At 44.9% G+C, this 20,415-nt stretch overlaps 1 protein-coding gene across 2 annotated transcripts in view; it reads left to right on the forward strand.

The window, feature by feature from the left end:
- The window catches only part of ppfibp2b (PPFIA binding protein 2b), a 54,452-nt gene extending 37,069 nt beyond the window's left edge, over positions 1–17,383 (forward strand). For both annotated transcript variants that reach the window (XM_071535249.1, XM_071535248.1), the window contains 20 exons: positions 1–116; positions 1,320–1,412; positions 4,695–4,806; positions 6,300–6,361; positions 6,450–6,525; positions 6,642–6,724; positions 6,814–6,881; positions 6,979–7,047; positions 7,439–7,499; positions 7,756–7,803; positions 8,812–8,968; positions 12,543–12,678; positions 12,827–12,946; positions 13,055–13,205; positions 13,645–13,756; positions 14,001–14,089; positions 14,711–14,833; positions 14,971–15,096; positions 15,279–15,467; positions 16,215–17,383. The exon at positions 1–116 is cut by the window's left edge and continues 112 nt beyond it. In XM_071535249.1, the coding sequence (XP_071391350.1) occupies positions 1–116; positions 1,320–1,412; positions 4,695–4,806; positions 6,300–6,361; positions 6,450–6,525; positions 6,642–6,724; positions 6,814–6,881; positions 6,979–7,047; positions 7,439–7,499; positions 7,756–7,803; positions 8,812–8,968; positions 12,543–12,678; positions 12,827–12,946; positions 13,055–13,205; positions 13,645–13,756; positions 14,001–14,089; positions 14,711–14,833; positions 14,971–15,096; positions 15,279–15,467; positions 16,215–16,457 (2,234 nt within the window). In that variant the 3' untranslated portion in view covers positions 16,458–17,383. The remainder of the gene's footprint in view (positions 117–1,319; positions 1,413–4,694; positions 4,807–6,299; positions 6,362–6,449; positions 6,526–6,641; positions 6,725–6,813; positions 6,882–6,978; positions 7,048–7,438; positions 7,500–7,755; positions 7,804–8,811; positions 8,969–12,542; positions 12,679–12,826; positions 12,947–13,054; positions 13,206–13,644; positions 13,757–14,000; positions 14,090–14,710; positions 14,834–14,970; positions 15,097–15,278; positions 15,468–16,214) is intronic.
- The last annotated feature ends 3,032 nt before the right edge of the window (positions 17,384–20,415 follow it).

Raw genomic sequence — 20,415 nt, forward strand, 5'->3', positions numbered from 1 at the left:
GGGACCGGGCCCAGGGCCGGGGCCCCTCGGGCGGGTTGGCCGGCTCCGACCCGAGCCTGTCCGGCACCGACCTGGGGGACACCCAGACGCAACACAACGGAGGACGGACTGTACATGTAGGGAGACTTGATGGATGCACTCATCTTTTCCCTCCTCCTTCCCCCACATCACATCTTCTCTCCTCCCTCTTCTTCTTCTTCTTCTTCTCTCCCCTTCTAACCGTACCGCACACCACCTGGTATTTGGAAGTTTCCACAGAATTGAACTAACCACCTCTCTTGTAGTGTGTCTGCAGAGTGTCTCTGTGTGCTGCAGTATGTTCCGGGGGGGCGCGTTCCAGTCTGGTTCACGCAGATATGGACCTCTTTAATTGGGTTTTTTTCCAAATACTTCCATATACTTGAGGGGCAGTTGAGGTTGTTGAAGCTGAACGTGTGACAATATGATAAAAAATGAGCAACAAAAAGCTACAGGTTTGAAGCTGTTTAAAACCACACTAGGCAATTTCACACATTAGCGGCTCCAAATGGCAGCAAGAGGCAACTGTTTAAAAAATTTGACATGCAACTGACTCCGCCTACTCCTCAGGTATTTGGAAAAAAAACACATTTCAACCCAGATCTGGATTTGTTCTTTATAAATCCTTCAATTTTTTTGATATTTTGTGTCAAGCTGTGTGTTTTTTTTCATTATTTTTTGACATGGTGTGTTTGCATGACTGTGGTTCTTCCCTTTTACTAACAAAGGTTTACATCGGTCTGTTTCTCCCTACACTGACCAGGTGGACGGGTCATGTAGCGGCTCCCGTAATAGGAAATATTGCCGGGTGCCTCGTAGAAACGTCAGAAAACTGAAAAATTGCATGGGAGAGATCGGTCAGTTCTTTCCGGCTCCTGAGAGGTCGGCTGACTTTTGCGGGATATACTGTGCAAGGTTTTTGAAGGACATGTGGAAATGTGTGTTTTTAGGATGGTTTTCAGGCCTTGCTTTTTTTGGGGTGTTTCTGAGGTTCAGCCTTCTCCTGGTTGATAACTGCACGCTGTGGTGTCTGTTTCAGGAGGATGTTTCCACTGTGTCCCTGTATTAACCACTGTACTGTCCAGCCTCGGAGACCCCCCCCCCACCCCCCTTTAACCGCACTGAATGTGGATCTGTCGTTCGAATGTCTTCCCCTTTGTGTTGGCATGTGTTCAGCACCGAGGCGACTCCCGCTGATTCTGAGGCAGTTCCTTTTTTTTTTTCAGAAATGTTGGTTTTAAAAGTGTCAGAACAATCTGAACTAAGAGACGCGGTGGTTTTTGGTTTTCTGTCGTCTCCAGGATTTGCTACAGGAGGTGAAGCATCTAAAGAGCAAAGTGGAGGAGCTGGAGGGAGAGAAGAGCCAGTATGAGAGGAAACTCCGAGCCACCAAGGTACTGGATACACACACATATAGTACAATACATATCATACATGTTTATGGTACACTGCCAATTTGGTGCACTTAAACTTAAACTTTTATTTAACAGGTTTAGATGAAGATATATAGATATAGATATAGATATAGATGTGGAGGAACACAAACACAAATGTAAATAAATGCAGCTGCAGGTTCTATGTGGTCTCATTATATCAAATCTTGAAGATCAGATCTCAAAACTCAGATAAATTACAAATATAACCAGCGTTTTCACCATCACTTCTGTTTTGACACCTTATACTGTACCTTTATTGTCTTAATTCATAGACCTGAAAGGAAAACGCAGCACAACACACAAAAAAAACTGAAAAAAGAAGAAACACATGAAAACACAAACTGAAATCCTTAATAAAGCGACTCATTAAATCCTTGAACATGATCCTAGATCAGCAGTTCAACTTCTCTCACTTCAATCTGTCCACTAAATAGAGAAATGCTTCCTTTGCCTTGCTTATTAATTTAATTTCCTTTGATAACACAAGCATCCCTCCTCATCACGTCGTTTGTTAATGGTTAAATTGAAGGAGGTCAAACTGCCTTTTCTTTCTTTCTGCTTACAGTGCTTCCCTCCTGCTCTCTCTCTCTCTCTCGCTCTCTCTCCCTCCTCCACTATCTGTTTCTTCTCTATCTTCTCCTCTGACTACGAATCCCTCTCTTTACGGCTTGCTCTCCACTCTCTCTCCTTTTTCTGTCCATCTCTCTGTCTCACTCCCCATCGTTACCACCTTCCTCCTCTCTCTCTTCTCTTCTCTCTCTAGCTCTCTATCTCTTACTCTCTCCATGTGTGTTACCAGTCGCTCATGACCCAGCTGTCCAGCCTCAAGCTGACTGTGGAGCACACACAGCTGGAGAAGCAGCACTGGGAGGAGCGCTGGCGCAGCGCACAGGTGCCTCCTCTTCCTCTTCCTCTTCCTCCGACTCCTCTTGCTCGTCTTTATCTTGCCGCTCCCTGTTTGTTCCTCCCCTTTGCTTGTTACCTGGTCCTTTGCTAATACTCTGCCTCCTTTTCTCCTCATCTTCCTCCCGCTCCTCTTCTATCTCTTCCTTCCTGATCTCCTGCTTTTGCACTTTCGATTCTCCTGTTTCTCCTCTTCCTCCTCCCCTTCCTCCTCTTCTTCCTCTTCCTTCCTTTGTCAGCCTTGCGGTGGCTGAATATCAATCACAAGTCACACAGGTTCAAGTCAGAAGGAGCGGGAGACAGATGGAGAGACAGAGAAATAAAAACAGACAGAAAGAGAAAAAAACAGAGAGCTACATGATTTTGACACAGATTCAGTCAGACAGCTCACTGTCCCTCTTTCATCTTCTTTGACTGAGAGACGGATGGCCGACCATGTACACTTGAAATTCATTTTACTGTATGCAGAGCTGCTCCACATGAGAGAGAGGACAAGCGATTAGGTCTGTGTGTCCCAGAGTCAGGACATGAAGCGAAAAAAGGAAGGAAAATCCATCCATCCTTCTATACTTGTCCTTCTGACTGCCTCTCTGTTTGTTTGTTTGTTTGTTGGCTGACAGGCTGCATGCATGATGTAAACTTGTCAGGTGCATCCATAGGAAAAGTGCTCTATCATTTGTGTGTGTGTGATGAAGGACGTAACCTAGGTTAGTGCAAGCCCCCTTCTCAGTTCCCTGGATTTAAGTCTGCATTTAAATCTGCACTAGGAAACTTCTCGCTTTGGCGGCCCCAAGTGGCAGCGAGAGGTAACTGTTTGACTTTTTTGGAAAGTTTGAAGGACTTCATTACCCAGAAATCATGTAATGTCAGTACTCCTCGGACCTCAAATGTCTTCTTCTTAGTGTGTGGTGGGGGTGGAGGTGGTAAAGAGGTTCAACCACTTTTTCTGGACTTTGTTTAGACTGATAAAATGGGTGTATTTTTATATAAATTTTGCCAAACAAATCTAGTGTAGCTTCAATGACCAAAAACTGTACAAAATTCTATAAGAACTGACCTTCTGGATAAATACCCTCATTTAAATAAAAACAGCTCAATACACTACATTCATAGTTCCACTCTGATATGAAATTCAATTGCATGTAAAAATCCAGACATTCTATTAATCCACAAATTGACTGTCTTGTCTGTGGAGAAGCTTCATGCTCCTCTGGTTTCTTGCTTTGGCCATTGAAATGAAATTGAGTGTTATGCCCCTTTAAGTTCCCTCTGGAATTTGGACTAGTCTTACTACCAGTGTAGTGTAGTCAAAATGTCCATATGCCTCGATCAAATTTAATGTCATTGTCTGTTTTCACTGGAAACCCGCTCCATGTCTCAGTCTTTGTTTTTTTGCCCAGGCCCTGAAATGATCAGTTGTCTTAAAATGTGCAAGAGAGCAGCTTGGTGTCTTATTTGACGTGTTGTTTTCTCCTTTGTCAAGAAGCTTGTCTGTGAGATGCTTGATATGTGTTGCACTGACAGCTGATTGATGATGAGCTGCAGTTATTCCCCTGTGTCCCTGTCTCTCTCTCTCTCTCACACACACTCACACACACTGCCATAGCCAACCTGGAGCTATCAGTAGTCCTAGGCAGTCCTGTGTTCCAAATTTAAGTTACTACATAAGTCATTCACTGAATTGGAAATGCTACTTGTAGCATTTTAACATGAATAAATCATTACATTAATTTGGAGACATTAGTACAATTACTGTAAATAAACAAGACCATATCTAAGAAGATTGTCAGCCTCTACCAGCCTCTTCACTGCGTTCTACATTGTGCGGCACTGGGTTGGGTTTGGCGGGAAATCTGCTGCATTGATTTATGGCACAAAGGAAGATTGCTTTATGGCACAAAACAGGAGGACAGCGCTGTTCTTTTAAAGCTTTCAAAGTTTCTGGCAATAGCAGATGGTAGAAGGAGTGAAAGGCCAATGGAAAAATCACTTCCAAAATGTTTATCCTGTTGCGCAAAAAAACACACACAGAGTGAAGAAGAAGCATCCTCTTTGTGTCAGGAAGCAACAGGGTTCATGGGAATTGTGGCCTTACTTTTGAGAAACACCAGCACTAACAATACCACTGGCATGAGATAGAGGCTACCAATCGTCTCGACCATGGTCTCATTTGTTTACGTAATTATACAGTTAACCAATTAATTGTACAGTTAATTTGACTCTGATATATTGATGTTTAAAAATGCTACACGCAGCACCATTCAGATATATTCCTGACTTGAAGGATACTGTTGTGCATTTCCGCTCTGTATCACCCGCTCTTGTCTCTCCCCGCAGGCAGAGATCTCCGAGCTCCAGCAGCTCCTGGCCTCCAAAGACGCCGAGATCGAATGCCTGCAGAACCAACTGCTGGCCAGAGGCAGCACGGCCAACGACGACGCGGAGAGAGGTACACACACCTGTCGGTCTGCCCGATCAGGTCAGATCTACCTCTGTCGGCGCGCGCGAGAGAGACAGTGATATGCGTGTCTTGTCAGCTCCGGTTAACGTCTAATCATTTCCCTCTCTCCTCTGCTGTGAATTGACTTGTTCTTTACTTTCTGCTGCCCTCTGCTGTAGAGGAGGTGTATATCAAGCAGCTGATTGACAAATGTAAGGCATGGTGCGCTGTGTTTACGGGTCCAATTTCCAGCCAAACTCGTCTGCCCGTAGAACCCTAACCCTAACCCTAACCCTACAACTTCATTTCTGTGTTCTTTGTCTCTTGGATGTCTGCTGCAACGGTTCTCAACCATGTGCCATCGAAACCTAAGAGTCTGCAGGTTTTCGTTCCAACCAATAACTGCAGCAGCTGATTTCACTGATTTGCAAACCTTCAACCAGAGAGGAGGAACTCATCGGTACAATCAGCTGCTGTAGAGTGTAGAGTTTGGTTGGAATGAAAACCTGCAGACTCTTCTGTACCTTCTTCTCAGCTCTTGATCCCAAACGTCCATCTGGTGGCCCCACTTTGTAACCTTGCAACATCACCCAGAGTTTGAATGCTCTATTAGTGAGAGTAGAGACTGTAAGGTTTTGGATTGCTGTCAAATGGCTGCTGGAAATGAGTGTGCACAGGCTCAAATCTCAAATTATCCGAAAGGTAAAAGCAGTGAGTGGCCACTCTTGAATGTTCAAGCTAAGATCTCTTGATCAAGTGTCCGGAGGCAGAGTGTTTGGTTTGAGATTGGACCACAGCTGAGCTTCACTTTGTGTTTTGGTTGTAGTAAACATTCCAACTCGACTACACTGAGATCCAGTAATACTTGACATCCTTTCAAATCTCCTGGCTGGCAAGTGTGAGTCTCCTTTCAGGCTTCGTGCAGGCTTATCTCATGGCTCTGGCTGCAGTATTCCCTCAAATCTGCATCTATTCTGCGTTACTACTGCAGGATACTTCTCTGATTACCGCATCAGTACGATTTCACATATCAAACGCTTACCAATTTGTTTTAGTTTGTCTCGGGTGACCGGCGGACAGAAATTCAGAACCGTTTGCCTGGCTTCCATTGCAGCAAGCCAGATAAATTAAGCACAGCTGCTGTATTTGAAAGGATGTTGAATGACATGTGGCCCGGGTGTGTGTGTGTATGTGTCTGTGTTAGTAAGCTTTTAGGAATTCTCAAGAACTCTTTTCTCAGTCGGTCCTGGCACCCAGCACCAGTTAAACACAGTAATATCAGTATGAAGGGATGCCGTGTTTGTCCCAGGTGACGGTGTATGGCCAGTTGTGCTGTCAGTGTCTATTTGTTTTGCTTGGTTATCCATATTAGCATGGCTGTCATGTCTGTCGCCAGCATCACATCAGGCACCCATCAGACGCCCTAAACTGACTAGACGTTAGGTTACCCCCCGATGCCAAAATAGCATTTTTAAAGCCTCATTTTCCCCTCCGCTTATTAGACCAAGAGTTCCAGAGGTTGAAGGTGGGGATGGAGTCCTTGCTAGCCTCGAATGATGAAAAGGTAAACGAGACACCAACGCCATATTTTACATCCATATGTGAGAGACAAATGTGTCAGAGATGAAACCCCGTGTCTCGCCCTGTGACAGGATCGGCATATAGAGGAGCTGACCATTCTGCTAGGCCAGTACAGAAAGATGAAGGAGGTCTTGGCGCTCACACAAGGTAAGAACTATCCACTGTGTATTCTGATCCACCTTTTCCACCTCGTTTCTCTATAAGCTCCCCTGTAGATATTCCACAGTCTTGTATTCACTCTTCTCTTCTCTTCTCTTCACCAGGGAGTAGTGAGGAGGAGCTGAGCGGCAGTCTGAAGCTGAGAGCTATCACACACAAAGCACACTCAGATATCCTCAGGTCGGAGGTAAGATGATACACAGTAGTAATCAAAATACTTTACAATAAGCAGATCCGTGCCTGAAAAAAGCAAAATTGTGTTTTGTCTCCATATAGATGTCTTCTAGAGGATCGTCTCCGCTGCTGATGTCCTCATCCCCCTTCCAGAGAGAACTGGACTCTAGGTACACACACACATAGACATAGACACACATACACACACACACACATATATACACACACTACTTACCTTTAATCTCCACCTGTGTGTGCCATTTGTAGTAGTATCCAGAACTCTTTCGACACATCGCTGATTTCCACTGGGGATGCAAGCCTCCTTAATGGAGCATGGCAAGTAGACTCCTTTGCTATGTTGTTTGTGTGTTTTGTGTGTACATGCAAAGATTCATGTGATACAACTCAAGTAGGTTTATCTCACAGAGCTTGAATGAAATCCACATTTGGTTAGTGCTCTTATTTGCTACATACAGCATAAGTACAAATACAATAGTGTTGCGATAGAAATGAACATCAGTGAAGTCTTAAAAACCTGAAGGGTTACAATAGTAAAAGTATCATCTAATTCTAGTGGCAGTTGTTTTGAACATACCAACCTAATATTCAGTCCACAAATGAAACGCCGCTTTCAGTAATGGCACAAAGTTCAAAAGTGGGATTGCCATGATATGCTGGCAAACGCTCCTTCCATTCATTCTAATTGTGAAGTTTATTTTCTGTCCAGGAGTCAGCGTCGGATGCTGTCCAGTAGTCTTGAAGAGCTGCAGAGTGGATCTTTACAAAAGGTTGTTGCTGCATTGCAATCAGTTGTCTTGGAAAAGAAAGTACTTCTTTTGGCCTTCACAGACGTTGTTTTAGCTAATCTAACCTGCTACTGCTTCTACCACTAACCGACAAAGTAACAAGCTCACACTAACATTAAACTCCTTAACCAAACATTAACGTTCTTGTAAGCTGACTGTGTGATTGCTAACTTGCTAACGGTGTTTGTGTGTGTGTGTGTGTGTGTTCCTTCCTCTCTCCCGTGTCTGTCGGCTACAGGCTGTAGAGGTCCAGCCAGTTGAGACTGAATCAGACGTAGGGGCAGAGGTACTCATCAGCTGCATGACGTCACACAGCCCTAACCTTCACCTAACCCGCTTGAACACACTCACACACACACATGCACAAAGACAAATGTACATCACTCTGCATGACAGGGTTAGGATCCATTCACTTTGACTTCAATCAATTCAAAATAAGACGTTTTTATGGACATTTTTTGTTTGTTTTTTTGACAATCCACTTTCCCAATTGACTAAACTGAAAGTGAATTCAACCCATTCCTGATGTACATGCACATGTATGCGCAAGTTGAAAATGTCACAAACTTTGCGTAGCCTAGCAACAAGAGTGACGCAACGCTCTTCGTGCCCTTTGACCTCTTCCTGTCTGTTACTAGCGACGCTCACAGCTGAGCTTTCCATTTGGCTAGGAGAAAAAGCCTCCGATGTCATCACGGCCTTACTCACACACACAATTCACACACACACACACACACACAGATACCCTCATGCTCCACACATTCATGCTGCACTCACAGGCAAACACACAGTCATACTGTGCACACACACGCACACATACACAGGGGGCCATGACCCACCTGAAGTGCCTGTCAGTAGTACTAGGCATCATGGCTGCCTCCCAGCCGTTCCTCTCTGCTGGCCTTTTGCCTGTTATTCTTTTCAGAGCCCCGGTGACTTTGATGCCTGCTCAAATACTGGGAGCATCAGAGATTCACCCTCCAAAGGACACAACATCAACCTATGTTATGCAACAGAGCCAAGGATCAAACCAAGTTATAACCCCCTCTTGACCTTGCCTGGTCTTATGAAAGATATTTAAATGAGACTGACCAGCCTGCATTTAGATTGTTGTATGTTGTAGCGTGTCAGAAGCAGATAACTAGCAAGTATGATGTGAAAATATGTCACGTTTGTCAGGAGCAGTGTTGATTCTGGCTATCGATCTGAAAATATGGCACTAGACCAGGCTTAAAAAAAATACTTATCGACATTACTGACATTAACACACTATTTCGTTCCACGGCTTCTCCAGAATCACCACATGGAGCTGAGCAAGTACCAGACTCTGCCGGGGAAGCTGAGCAAAAGGGGCGAGCCGAGGGCCGAGCTGAACGGCGACAGAGAGAGAGACGGAGAGTATTCGTCTCCTGTGCAGCTCTCCCCTGTCCACGACCAGGACTACAGCCTCAGTGAGTTTCCACGTCTCTAACCTGAAGGGAGACCTGGATATTATGAACTTCAGCTGGTTACCTTTCTTCTGCAGCCACTTGTCGCGATGCGGGGGGAGATGGTTTCCTCATTTTGTCCTTTGGTTTGTTAGCGTTGTTCACATTCATACGCACACATAATGGGCATTGCAAGAGTAGCTGCATGCTTATCAGTGAGCTTCAGGCTAGTAGGGCCCATTGGTTTGAATAGGTAGGGGTAATAAATGCTAACATGCTGTTGTTGAGTAATCTGTATGGAAGAAGGAAGGGATCTAACTAGAAAGCGTACAGCACTGTGTAATGGTGGCTGTTTTTACATTAGACTCAAGAACGGACCTAGCCATCAAATGACATGTGAATAGAAAATAACACGTTTGGTTAGCGAGACACATAACAAAACACCAACAAACTCATTATCCCGATTATTGCGTCTGTAAAATGCGACGATAAATCAGTATCCAAATTACTCTAACAGCTTTTCAGTTTGGCTCCCATATACATGCCATGCAATATTTTCATGTCATTTCCTTCTTAAAATTTGAAAATAATTTCTTGAATACAACTGGGAAAATTCAAAAAAATGCAAAGGCATCCCTTTAACCAACTAATGTTGTTAACCAGGTATGGGGACTGGCCAGTCTCCTTTCAGCCTGTTTGAAAGTCAACTCAACTCAAACATTACAGTGTCACTGAGTTCAAAACAACAAACGCTGAAGACCGGGGCTAAAGTCAGCTCAATTTCCATTTGCTCAGTGTAAAAAATAAACAAAAACCCCAGCTAACTCAACAAACTGAATTGGGTAACAGGAACAGCCTATTCCTTGTTATTTATGACTCATAAATTATGAGTTTCCTGTACATGAGAATTATTTCTTGTCAAAAGTCACAGATTCATAAAAGTTTGAATTGTAAAGAAAATCCTTCATCTGAGTTGAGAGCGAGTTGACCCCATCCCCGCTGCTTGTTAACATATTTCTGCCTCAGTGTAATCTGGAAGGTTGAGACAAATTGATGCAATGAACTGTAAATGTTGAATAACTCCTTCTCTACTAACGTTGCTCCAATTGCTTCCTTCTCTTTGCCCTTTCCTCTGTCTCTCCTCCTCCTGTCTGCTTTGCTGCTGCGTTGCTCTTTTTCTCTGTCTGTGTTCTGGCTGAAGTTCGCTGCAGGAGTGCCAGTGCTCCAGCTTTAGGTACTGTATGCTCACACAGAAATTCAAATATCAACTTTGGACATAAAGACAGTATTTAGTTTGTGTCGATTATCTTCGTGTTGGTTATCTTTGTGTCGGTTATCTTCGTGTCGGTTATCTCACGATCAAAACAAGATGGACTCGAACCTCATCCTACCTAGCCTTGCTCTTGAACAAACCAGCACCTGTTTAAAAGGTGTAGGCTAAAAGGTTATGAGCTTTGGAAGCTTAGAGGTGATTTGCGACTCAGGCTGAGCGACAGTTTTCACAGAGGATCAAGCAACTCTAAAGCCAGGATTAGTAGGACTCCCTCCGTGACTCAGAGAGCTGTCCAAGATAATGCCCGGCTCTCTCGCATCAGCATTCACTTACACACACACACACACACACACACACACAGAGTCACTTGCAAGTTAACGGGCATGCACGCCAACACCCACCCATCCATCCGCCCACACATACACACACACACAGATAGAGCTTAAAGCAGGAGAGTAATCAAAGTGTTGTGAGAGGGCGCGGAGTGCATGCTCAGGGATATGTACGGTTCAACTGGCTTAGACATCCGCTGTAAACAAATGGGGATACAACCTGACATCCCTCCCCGCTCTCGCTCCCCTCACACGCCACACTTTCAGTGAGTGTGAGCTGAGAAAGAGCGAGTCTAGCAAGTGCTCAAGAGTATCTACCCAAGTAAACAGGGGTAAAATAAATAGAATTTCCTGCCTCGACATTAAACACAGTCGCCTAAATGCGGTGGTGACAGAATCGAAGTTCAAGATGTAGCTTAAGGTTATTAAAACATGAAAGAAGTAGTTTCCAGACACTCCCATTGCAGAGAGTTTATTCTAGCACCGCCTTTATTAATCCCTCAAGGGGGAATTCTCTTTTTCTCTGGTTGTGACGCCCATCGACCAGGTTGGGGATAAGAGTCTTGCACAAGGATACTTAGGGTTAGGGTTAGGGTTAGTTTTGTTTATTACTGACCCATGACTCTCCCTACATCGTCCGACGACTTTGCAGTTAATAGAGAACCACTGGCAAGGCACTGAGCACATTATCTCCCTCTAGAGACTGGAGGACTATAGTCTCATCAGGAGCGTAGGGATGTACTTGTCGGCTGTTTGAAGTTGCCGTTCTCAGGATCGTGGGGCGTTTCTGGCCTTTAAACATTACCCGTTCAAGGTTAAGTTTAGGGCTAAGATCATGGTCCAGGTTGTCCAGAAGAAAGCAGGTGGTTGGGTTTAGGCATAGAGTTCCCTTGTTATCCAGAGGTAAGCCGTTGGTTAGGGTGAGGTATGGAATCCCTGAGGTTGGGGTTAGGGTTCTGGAATCTGGTTAGGGTTAGGGTTAGGTTGAGGAACAACCTCACTTACCACAAGGCCATCCTGTTGCCCCAAGTGACCTTTTATGCATGGGCTGCAAGCTTGAAGGCTAACAAAGAGCCACCCACGCTCAAAATGTCACTTTTGGCACGCAAATAAAACCCAACGGGATCATATCAGTTTGCAGACTTCATTTAATCTTTTCAGAGCTTGCGTCGGACACCTGCCTAAGGCTTGCAGATTGGTGTGCCGTTACTTTGCACACATATTTAAACATGAATGAAACATTTATTTTTTGCGTTAAAGAGGGTGTGACTAATGCTTGCTTCTGCCTCTTGCTTTCTTCTCGCTTCACTAACCTCCGCCGCCTCAGGATCTCCTGGAAAACATGACCTCTATGATGTTGGTGGGTACTACATTACAACCCCAGTCTGTCGTATTGTCCCTTTGGGATGAGTGATGGTTCCTTGGTGAATGTGGGTCTTTCATTCACCAAGGAACCATCACTCATGTGTAGTTTTTAGAGTCGAATATATGAGGGACAAAAGTAGTCACAGGGTGATGCTGTGACAACAAGGATAGTTTTGAGTGGTTATGACCTGGTTGCGTACATGAAGGAGGGGAAATCACATGGTCTTCATGGAATACACTGTATGAGTTGTTTTCACTGCATGGGGTTGGATGCATCACTGTACTCATTCAAAGGTACTATCTGTAGTCTTTGCCCCATAGCCATTATTGATTTCCATGAAGTGTGTGAGCACTGCATGACTATGGATGAGCTATTTTTAATATTTATTAAAGCCACTATTTGTAGTTTTTGTCTTTGGTTTATAGTGGAGGGAGGATCCATTAAGAAAGAGGTGTACAAATCAGATTGGGATCATGAGTGTAGTTTTTGGGAGATTGGCCCGTTGGCCTACTTAGCTGTTAAGTGATGAGAACATAGACGCCAAAGTCATCCATGTGTCCTCATCAACCACAGTGTCTACCTTAGTGATCTGATCCATTTTCCTGTTGTGCTGTTCCTGTCTAGCAGGGCGTCCAGAGAAGCTGGAGGAGTCCCTCCTGTCCGACCAGTCCCCCCTGTCGTCCGGAGTGGACTCTGGACAGCAGTCCCCTATCTCACCGGAGAACAGGAAGAGCCACAGGGGCATTAAGAAACTCTGGGGGAAGTATGTACTGAGGATCTACATCTTTGTCATTAACCCCTCTTTGTTTCTTTCTTTCTTTCTTTCTTTCTTTCTTTCTTTCTTTCTTTCTTTCTTTCTTTCTTTCTTTCACACACATGCACACACTCATTAGCGTCTCTTTTGTCCCCAGGATCCGTCGTAGCCAGTCAGGTAGTCCCGTCCAGGTCGATGATCCAGAACTGGGAGAGTTCAGGAGGGGAGGCTTCAGAGCCACAGCTGGACCGCGACTGTCCCGCACGGGGAACACACGGTAGACACACACACACACACACACAGACACACATGCAAACACGTCTTCTTCACACACTTCTACATGCACACATACAGTATATTTACTATACAGTATGTGTGTGTGCAGGGACCTGAAGACGCCGTTTTCTAAGTGGACGACGGAGCAGGTGTGTGATTGGCTAGAGGAGAACGGACTCGGCCAGTATGGAATCCTCGCTCGCCACTGGGTCACCAGCGGTCAGACGCTACTGTCGGCCACCCCGCAAGACCTGGAGAAGGTACACACACACACACAAAATCAAAGCTGTTTTGTTTCTCAGATAACTGCAGGATATCTCTCTGGCTCGCTGCACACTGGTTTACCTGACAAATTAATCTTTCATTCAGCCCGTCAAATAACCTTTTAGTTCTGCTTGTCTCATCACTGATGCCGTCTGCCCGTCCAGTCGGCATTTAGCCACGCCTGTCTCTCCGCTTCAACCTGCTCTTTAGTTTCGCCTTCAGCGCTGTCACATTGTCTACCTTACCCCACCCTCCCCTCACCCACCCACCCCCGTTTTGATTAGATATGAGTCACCGTAATGGTTGAACGCTCTTTCTTTTCTCAGGTGGAGCTATACTGTGATCTTGAAATTTACAGAGAATGATGAAATCAGTTGTTTCTCTCTCTCTCTCCCCCCTCTCTCTCTCTCTCTCTCTCTCTCTCTCTGTCTCCAGGAGCTGGGAGTGAGGAATCCCCTCCACAGGAAGAAGCTCCAGTTAGCCATCAAGATGTTTAGCACCAAGCAGGCTGAGAGGTCGGCAGATCTGGACCACGTCTGGGTCACACGTATGTACTCACACTGTGTATATGTGTATATACAACACACACACACACACACACACACACACACACACACACACACACACGCCTGCAAGTCCATGCATCTCACACACAAATACCCCAATCAGTACCACCATGAATAAAGACACTAGATGTACACACAAACCGTACAGATGTACACTCAGATCATGTATATGAAGTTAAACTCCACAAAAATTGTAATAACTGCTGTATGTGTGTGTTCATAAAGGTTGGCTGGATGACATCGGCCTTCCCCAGTACAAAGACCAGTTTCATGAGGGAAGAGTGGATGGACAGATGCTGCAGTTCCTCACGGTGGTGAGTGGCCTTAGCGTGGAATTTTGAGCGGTGTATTCCAGACTGGGAAAGTCAGGGAGTTTGTTAAATTCTCTGGGGAAAGTCAGGGAATACTTTAACAAATGGGTCGTTTTACAGGAATATAGCAGAATGTATTTTACTTCTTGTTTCACACAGTCATATGGTTGTTTCAGCCCAACTATAGTGGAAACCAGACTGAATAACAACATGACCAAACTGGGAAGGAATATCATTTTTAGGTCATGGAAGCAGTGAGACTTAGTTATGGAAAAGTCATGGAATTTCAAATCAGGGGCACAGTGGAGACCCTGTTAAACACGCAGTAACATCTATAGAACTTCAATTTAATAAATCAAGAAATACACCGATCAGAAAAACTCAAAGCAACTGTATCTGATTCCTCACAATAATAATTTAGATATTTGTTTGGCAGGTTTATATTGATTGTGTTCAACCATGTGCGGATGGCCGATATCATCAAGATTGTTTTTCTGATGAAAAGTGACCTACCGAAATAGTTTGTGTCTTTGTCTTGAGTTATAGATTGATTGCTCGGTGCAAATGACAGTGTTGTTCCTCCCTCTTTCTCTCTCTCTCTCTCTCTTTCTCTCTCTCTCTCAGAATGACTTGCTATTCCTTAAAGTCACCAGCCAGCTGCACCACCTCAGCATCAAGTGCGCCATCCACGTTCTACACGTCAACAAGTTCAACCCTCACTGCCTCAAACGCAGGCCCAACAACGAGGTGTGTGTGTGTGTGTCTCCCTTCTTCAAAATTCTCGCGTGTGTGTGTGTGCGTCTTTCACCGAGCGAAGCGTGTTTCTGGGTGCGTGTGTTATACATCCATGTGTGTATCCGTGTGTGTGTGTGTGTGTGTTTCAGACCCAGGCCTCTCCCAGTGAGGTGGTCCAGTGGTCCAACCATCGCGTCATGGAATGGCTGAGATCCGTGGACCTGGCAGAGTACGCGCCTAACCTGAGGGGCAGCGGCGTGCACGGGGGGCTAATAGTGAGTTACCACACACACACACACACACACACACACATACGATCACCCAATGTTATCGCCCACTCCTCTTCTTCCTCTTCAAAACGAATGCGACGCCAGGGAGAGGGAGGAGAGGGACAAGGGTCTTAATCTTGAGAAACGCTAAACGCCCTGGACTCGGTCTTCCCCCTCCCCCCCCGTAGATCCTGGAGCCGCGGTTCAACTCGGACACGCTGGCCATGCTGCTGAACATCCCGCCGCAGAAGACGCTGCTGAGGCGCCACCTGGCCACCAACTTCAGCAGCCTGGTGGGGGCGCAGGCGCAGCAGGAGAAGAGGGAGTACACGGAGGCGGCCGGCTACTCCCCGCTCAACACCACCGCTAAAGTCCGGGTAGGAAGCCACACCTTACCTTTTGAGCTTCTGGGCCTAGCAGGAGAGAGGGGGGGAAGTACACAAGTATGCTTTAAGAGAACACACACACACACATAACCCCTCCCCTGCATCTGTGAGAGAAAGCACCTTAATCCTCGGTGAGACCTCGGGGTGTCAGCTCAGTTAAGCCTTGAGCCTCGTCTCGTCTGCCTTAAGCCTTTGAGAGCGGAGCGGAGAAACCCGGCGAGCGCTCTGCTCCTCCTCGCCGCCTTTAAGACTCGGCCTCTAAGTCCCTCTGGGCTCTGGTGAAGCGAAATAGAAATAATAATCCACCTTAAAACAGAATTCACACCCCGCTTTTGACTAATCTACGACCTTGGACGGTTAATTCTAGGTTTATTAATAAGAGTAAAGTAACACTTTTTTAGAGCTATTCCATGGGCGATAAATACGTATGGGTATGCTTTTTGTTTACCAGGACAAACACAAAAAATAGATCGTTTTTCGGTGTGGATTTCCTCCCATAAGGCTACTGAGCTACCAAGTGATATCCTATATTCTACCTTGGGTTAATATTAAAGTGGCCTTAGTCAGCAAGAGCAGACTTAGAGGACACATTTATAGAAGCTGGTGTGTATTACTCACAACCATTAAAAGGAATATTAAGTGTGGATAACAAAACATCTGTCGCAGACGCAGCTGCCCGTTTCGATTTGCATGCCTTATCCTTTTTCCTTTTTTTTTTTTTTTTTTTTCCTCTCGCAGCCGAAGAAGTTGGGCTTCTCCAACTTGGCCCACCTCAGGAGGCGGCGGCCGGACGACTCGACGGACTACATCTGCCCCATGGAGTCGTCCCAGCCGCCCCGGTCCTCGCCGGGCCAGCCGGCGGCGGCGGCGGCGGCGAACGGCGTGCAGATGCGACCGTACGCCGGCTTCCGAGGCCTGAGCCCCATCCTGGACCGAGAGCCCGACCGCTCCAGGGACCAGGTGGGGCTCGGCGACAGCTGATTGGGCCCCAAAAAAAAAAAAAACACCCCCCCCCCCCGCGCGACATCGACCGATTACCGTGTTGTCGCGCTTTCACTTTCAGCCGATCAGCCTATCACTACTACTACTCTGCTTCCTCTGCTTGCAGCCCGTTAATACCTCAGCCCATCCCCACCTTGCTTCCTTTAAGCCCCCCCCCCCCCCCTCGCCCCAGCCACCCCACCCCTGTGCCTTATTGATTTAAGATAGTTCAGGGCCGCTTCGATAAACCCGCCTGGCTATTTTAAAGAAGTATCCCGCTCGTCACGAAGGGTTCGTCGTGAATCTAGCCCACCTCGAGTATTTGAAAACATCGGGAAAAAGTTTTTTTTTTTTGGGTTTTGTTTTTTCACCAACCCAACCTCAATCCCACAAGCCCCTTCACCCCTCAAACCCGTGCCATGACCTAACTCCAAACGAGAGGACAGAGCGTCTCTCTGGACTCAAACTGTACAGATCCGCCTCCTGTGACATCACTTCCTGTATTACATATGTGGACATCCCTTGCTGTATTACATATGTTGATTAAGCCATTGTTATTAACACTTGTGCACCACCGATACATGATTTTTTTGTATGTGTTTGAGTCCGCTATGGCAATCATTTCCAACTTTGATTTTCCTAACCAGTTTGAATAAGGATGCGGTTTCGCCAGACGGTCGAGATGAACCTGTGCAATATTTGCATAATCTCATGGAGGGATTTTTATTTAATATTTATGTTATTGCAGAGCAGATTATGAAATTACATGTTTTGTTTGAAACCCGAGACGGTGATTTTGTACTGTTATTTTCATATTTGACTGTTATAGTATTTTTATAGTAAAGAAAATACTGCTTCAGAAAAGGAAGCTTCCTTGTGGTCATGTAAATGTAAACAGATTTATTCAAATCATTTAATAAACAAAATCATACGTGTGTAAAGCTGTTTTCTTCCTTCTAAACCATAGTCACACCGGTCGAAACGGTACTGGAAATGCAAATCGCCATGAATTTAATAGTGAAATCAGTGCATTTCAATCAATATTTCAAAGAAGTGGTGAGTTATTTTTGCCAGTGTAACTGCATAGGTCTTGCTTCAACTCAATGAATGTACAAAATATTAGGGACGCTTCCTCTTTTCATGAAGAACACTGATGAGGTGAATCCAAGTAAAAGCCATCATCCCTTATTGATTCCCTTATTAAATCTCAACCAATCACAAAAGAGCAGATGTAGATGAAGAGAAGCAGACGAGTTAGAGAAGGATTTTGAAACTTTGAGACAGTTGACATGTGGATTGTGCAAAAGGGGCTGCAACTCCATATCAGGAAGACGACCGTAATATTTTGTACATTCAGTGTACATTCCATTGCCAAAAGCAAAGGAACAATGTAAAGAAACGCACTGTGCTGCTACCCAGACCCAAGGCCATCGGCATGCCTCAGTAACCCGCATCAAGCACTAACCTGCTTTCATCATCATCCTCACCATCATCGTGGTTGTCATGGTGACCCCCTGCTGACCAATTTGAGCCGAGATGGCTGCTGACCATCGTCAGGGTAACTCCGTTACAGCTGACATGGAGGAGTGCATGTTTGAGTTTGCCTCAGCATGCACCAGCTTGGGCGGAGGGGCTCATTCAGGTACAATCCTCATGCCTTCCTAAAGCCAGTAATGCAGAGAATAGACTTCTGCATGCTTAGTTGAATGCAAATTCATTTTATTGCTAAGACATGCATCTGGTCAACTGCTATCAGAGCAATTTATGCGCCACAGGTTAATTTCACTGAAAGTATATTTGTGATCATGACTTGTAATGGCTTTGTGAGACCAGTGTTTGTGTGTGTGTGTGTGTGTGTGTTGCAGATGGTGATCACAGAGGGCACCATGTTGCAAATAGGAGCTCTGTCTGAAGGCATCAACAACCTCACAGTAAGCACCAACACACACATGCTGCTAAACGCTTTCTGGAGGTGATTCACTAGCCAAGCAGCTGCTGCTCATGGGTTGAACCATAAGTGTGAGTCGTTCAGATGAATAACCCCGGAGTTTATCATGGCAAGACACATAGTATTCAAAACTGTAGACCTTCCTGAAAATTATAAAGCAATATGACAATTTACAATGTACAAAAAATGCACACTGGCGCTTCACTTCATTAATTGTAATGATTATGCAGATGTCAGCCTCGGTTGTTTTGCGACTTTGTTCCTCTTCTGTTCTGTTTGTTTCTAAGTCGCCTTAGTAACTCAACCCAAAGGCTTTGGATAACAAACATGTGAAACCACTTCTCAGTTGCCTAAAGCAGTGGCTCTCAGCCAGTGAGGCACTTTACTGTGTTGGGGAATTGGTCGTGCTTTGGGATATTGTTAAAATAATACACATCATACAAAATTAAAACACTTATTTCATGACAACGTGAAGAGTTTCATTTCAAAAATATTCACTATTTCACAAAAGCACCTCTGAAGATGGAACCATCTTTACATTTGAGCTATTGTGTGACGATTTTCAAATGTTTTGGTTTTAAAAAATAGATGTATGACATTTTGGAATGAAACCTTTCATATATTCATTTAGAAATAATTTAGTAAAATACAAATTTGTGCCTTGGCATTTTTTGTTGCTTGCCATTGTACTAAAAAAGGTTGAGAGCCACCGGCCTCAAGTGATCTGACAGCAGATAATGATTGAATGAATAGTTTATTGCTTGCTCTGCAGTGAAGTTGCTTTAGCTCTGACTTGGGATCATTTATCCAAGGTGTTACATGTAGCATTTTTAAACATCAACATATCATTGTCATATTTGTTGTGATACCTTAGTATGATTACTGTAAATAAATGAGACCATGATTGAGATGATTGGTAGCCTCTATCTCATGGCAGTGGTATTGTTAGTGCACACGGAGCACCTTTAACCACACAATTCCAAAAACTGATCCCAGCTCAGTGTCAAAGGGCTTCAATCTACTCCTTACAAGCTCTCTAACCCATTGCTACTCCCATGATGCTTTGCTTGCAGTACCTGCTCAGCCGGGACGAGCTGCGGAAGGAGATGAGGCGGTCTCAGACGGCACTAGTTTGAGGGGAACGGCCAGAAGTCGTTGGCTCACTAATGCTGTCAATCAACCCCAGAGACCAGTAGCAACCAATCTCACACCTGTACCTCAAGCCCACAACCTAACCCTACAGTCTGGAGCCTGTTACAGCTACTTCTACTAGCCGCTGATACCTCATATAACACCTAGAAGTACTGTACAAACATACTGTGGATAAAAATGACCTTAGAAATGCTGATGGAATCGGAGTTGACAATAATGATGAAGGGTCGCTTATGAAAATGGCAAATTACTACATTGTGTGTGTTTTTTTTACAACAGTGAACATTTTTACTCATAAGCCTTTTGGGGCATTTTTTAATGCTTTCCCTTTTTCCCTATGCAATTTACCCTCTAATGTTGATATTGACCACTGTGTATACACTGCTATATCAAAGGGGAGAACGGGGTAAGATGAGGCTTTGGGTAAGATGAGCCACCCCTTGTATCTAGGCAACCGTACACAAAATTAATCACGTGATCATAGAATTAGGAGAAGTAATTCATTTCCTTCAATCTGTGATGGAGGAGAGCAGATGGAGAAAGTGCTAAAAGAGCCAGGACAGAAAATGTGATTTTTGTTATGTCAGGTGATTTGATCATGGGTCATCACATCATGAGTCTTCTATCTAAATGGAAGTAGGTGCATTAAGCGCATTTTATAGCCAAACGTAATGTAGATGCGACTATGGCAATGCAGTTGGAGGAATGGGGTATGTTGGAGTTGCAGTTGGAGCTTGAAGAGTTGGATGCCGTCATGATCGACTCAAAGTTGAGATTGTAGCAGGTATGCACTTTAGTTTAACGCTTTATAAGATACAATATGAGGCCATAAACTTACAATAACATAGCAATTACTGT

This window comes from Centroberyx affinis, unplaced genomic scaffold (genome assembly GCF_046629955.1).
Source record: "Centroberyx affinis isolate AG114_WGS23_722 - 3 ecotype Tasmania unplaced genomic scaffold, CSIRO-AGI_Caff_v1 ptg002684l_1, whole genome shotgun sequence".
Lineage (NCBI taxonomy): Eukaryota > Metazoa > Chordata > Actinopteri > Beryciformes > Berycidae > Centroberyx > Centroberyx affinis.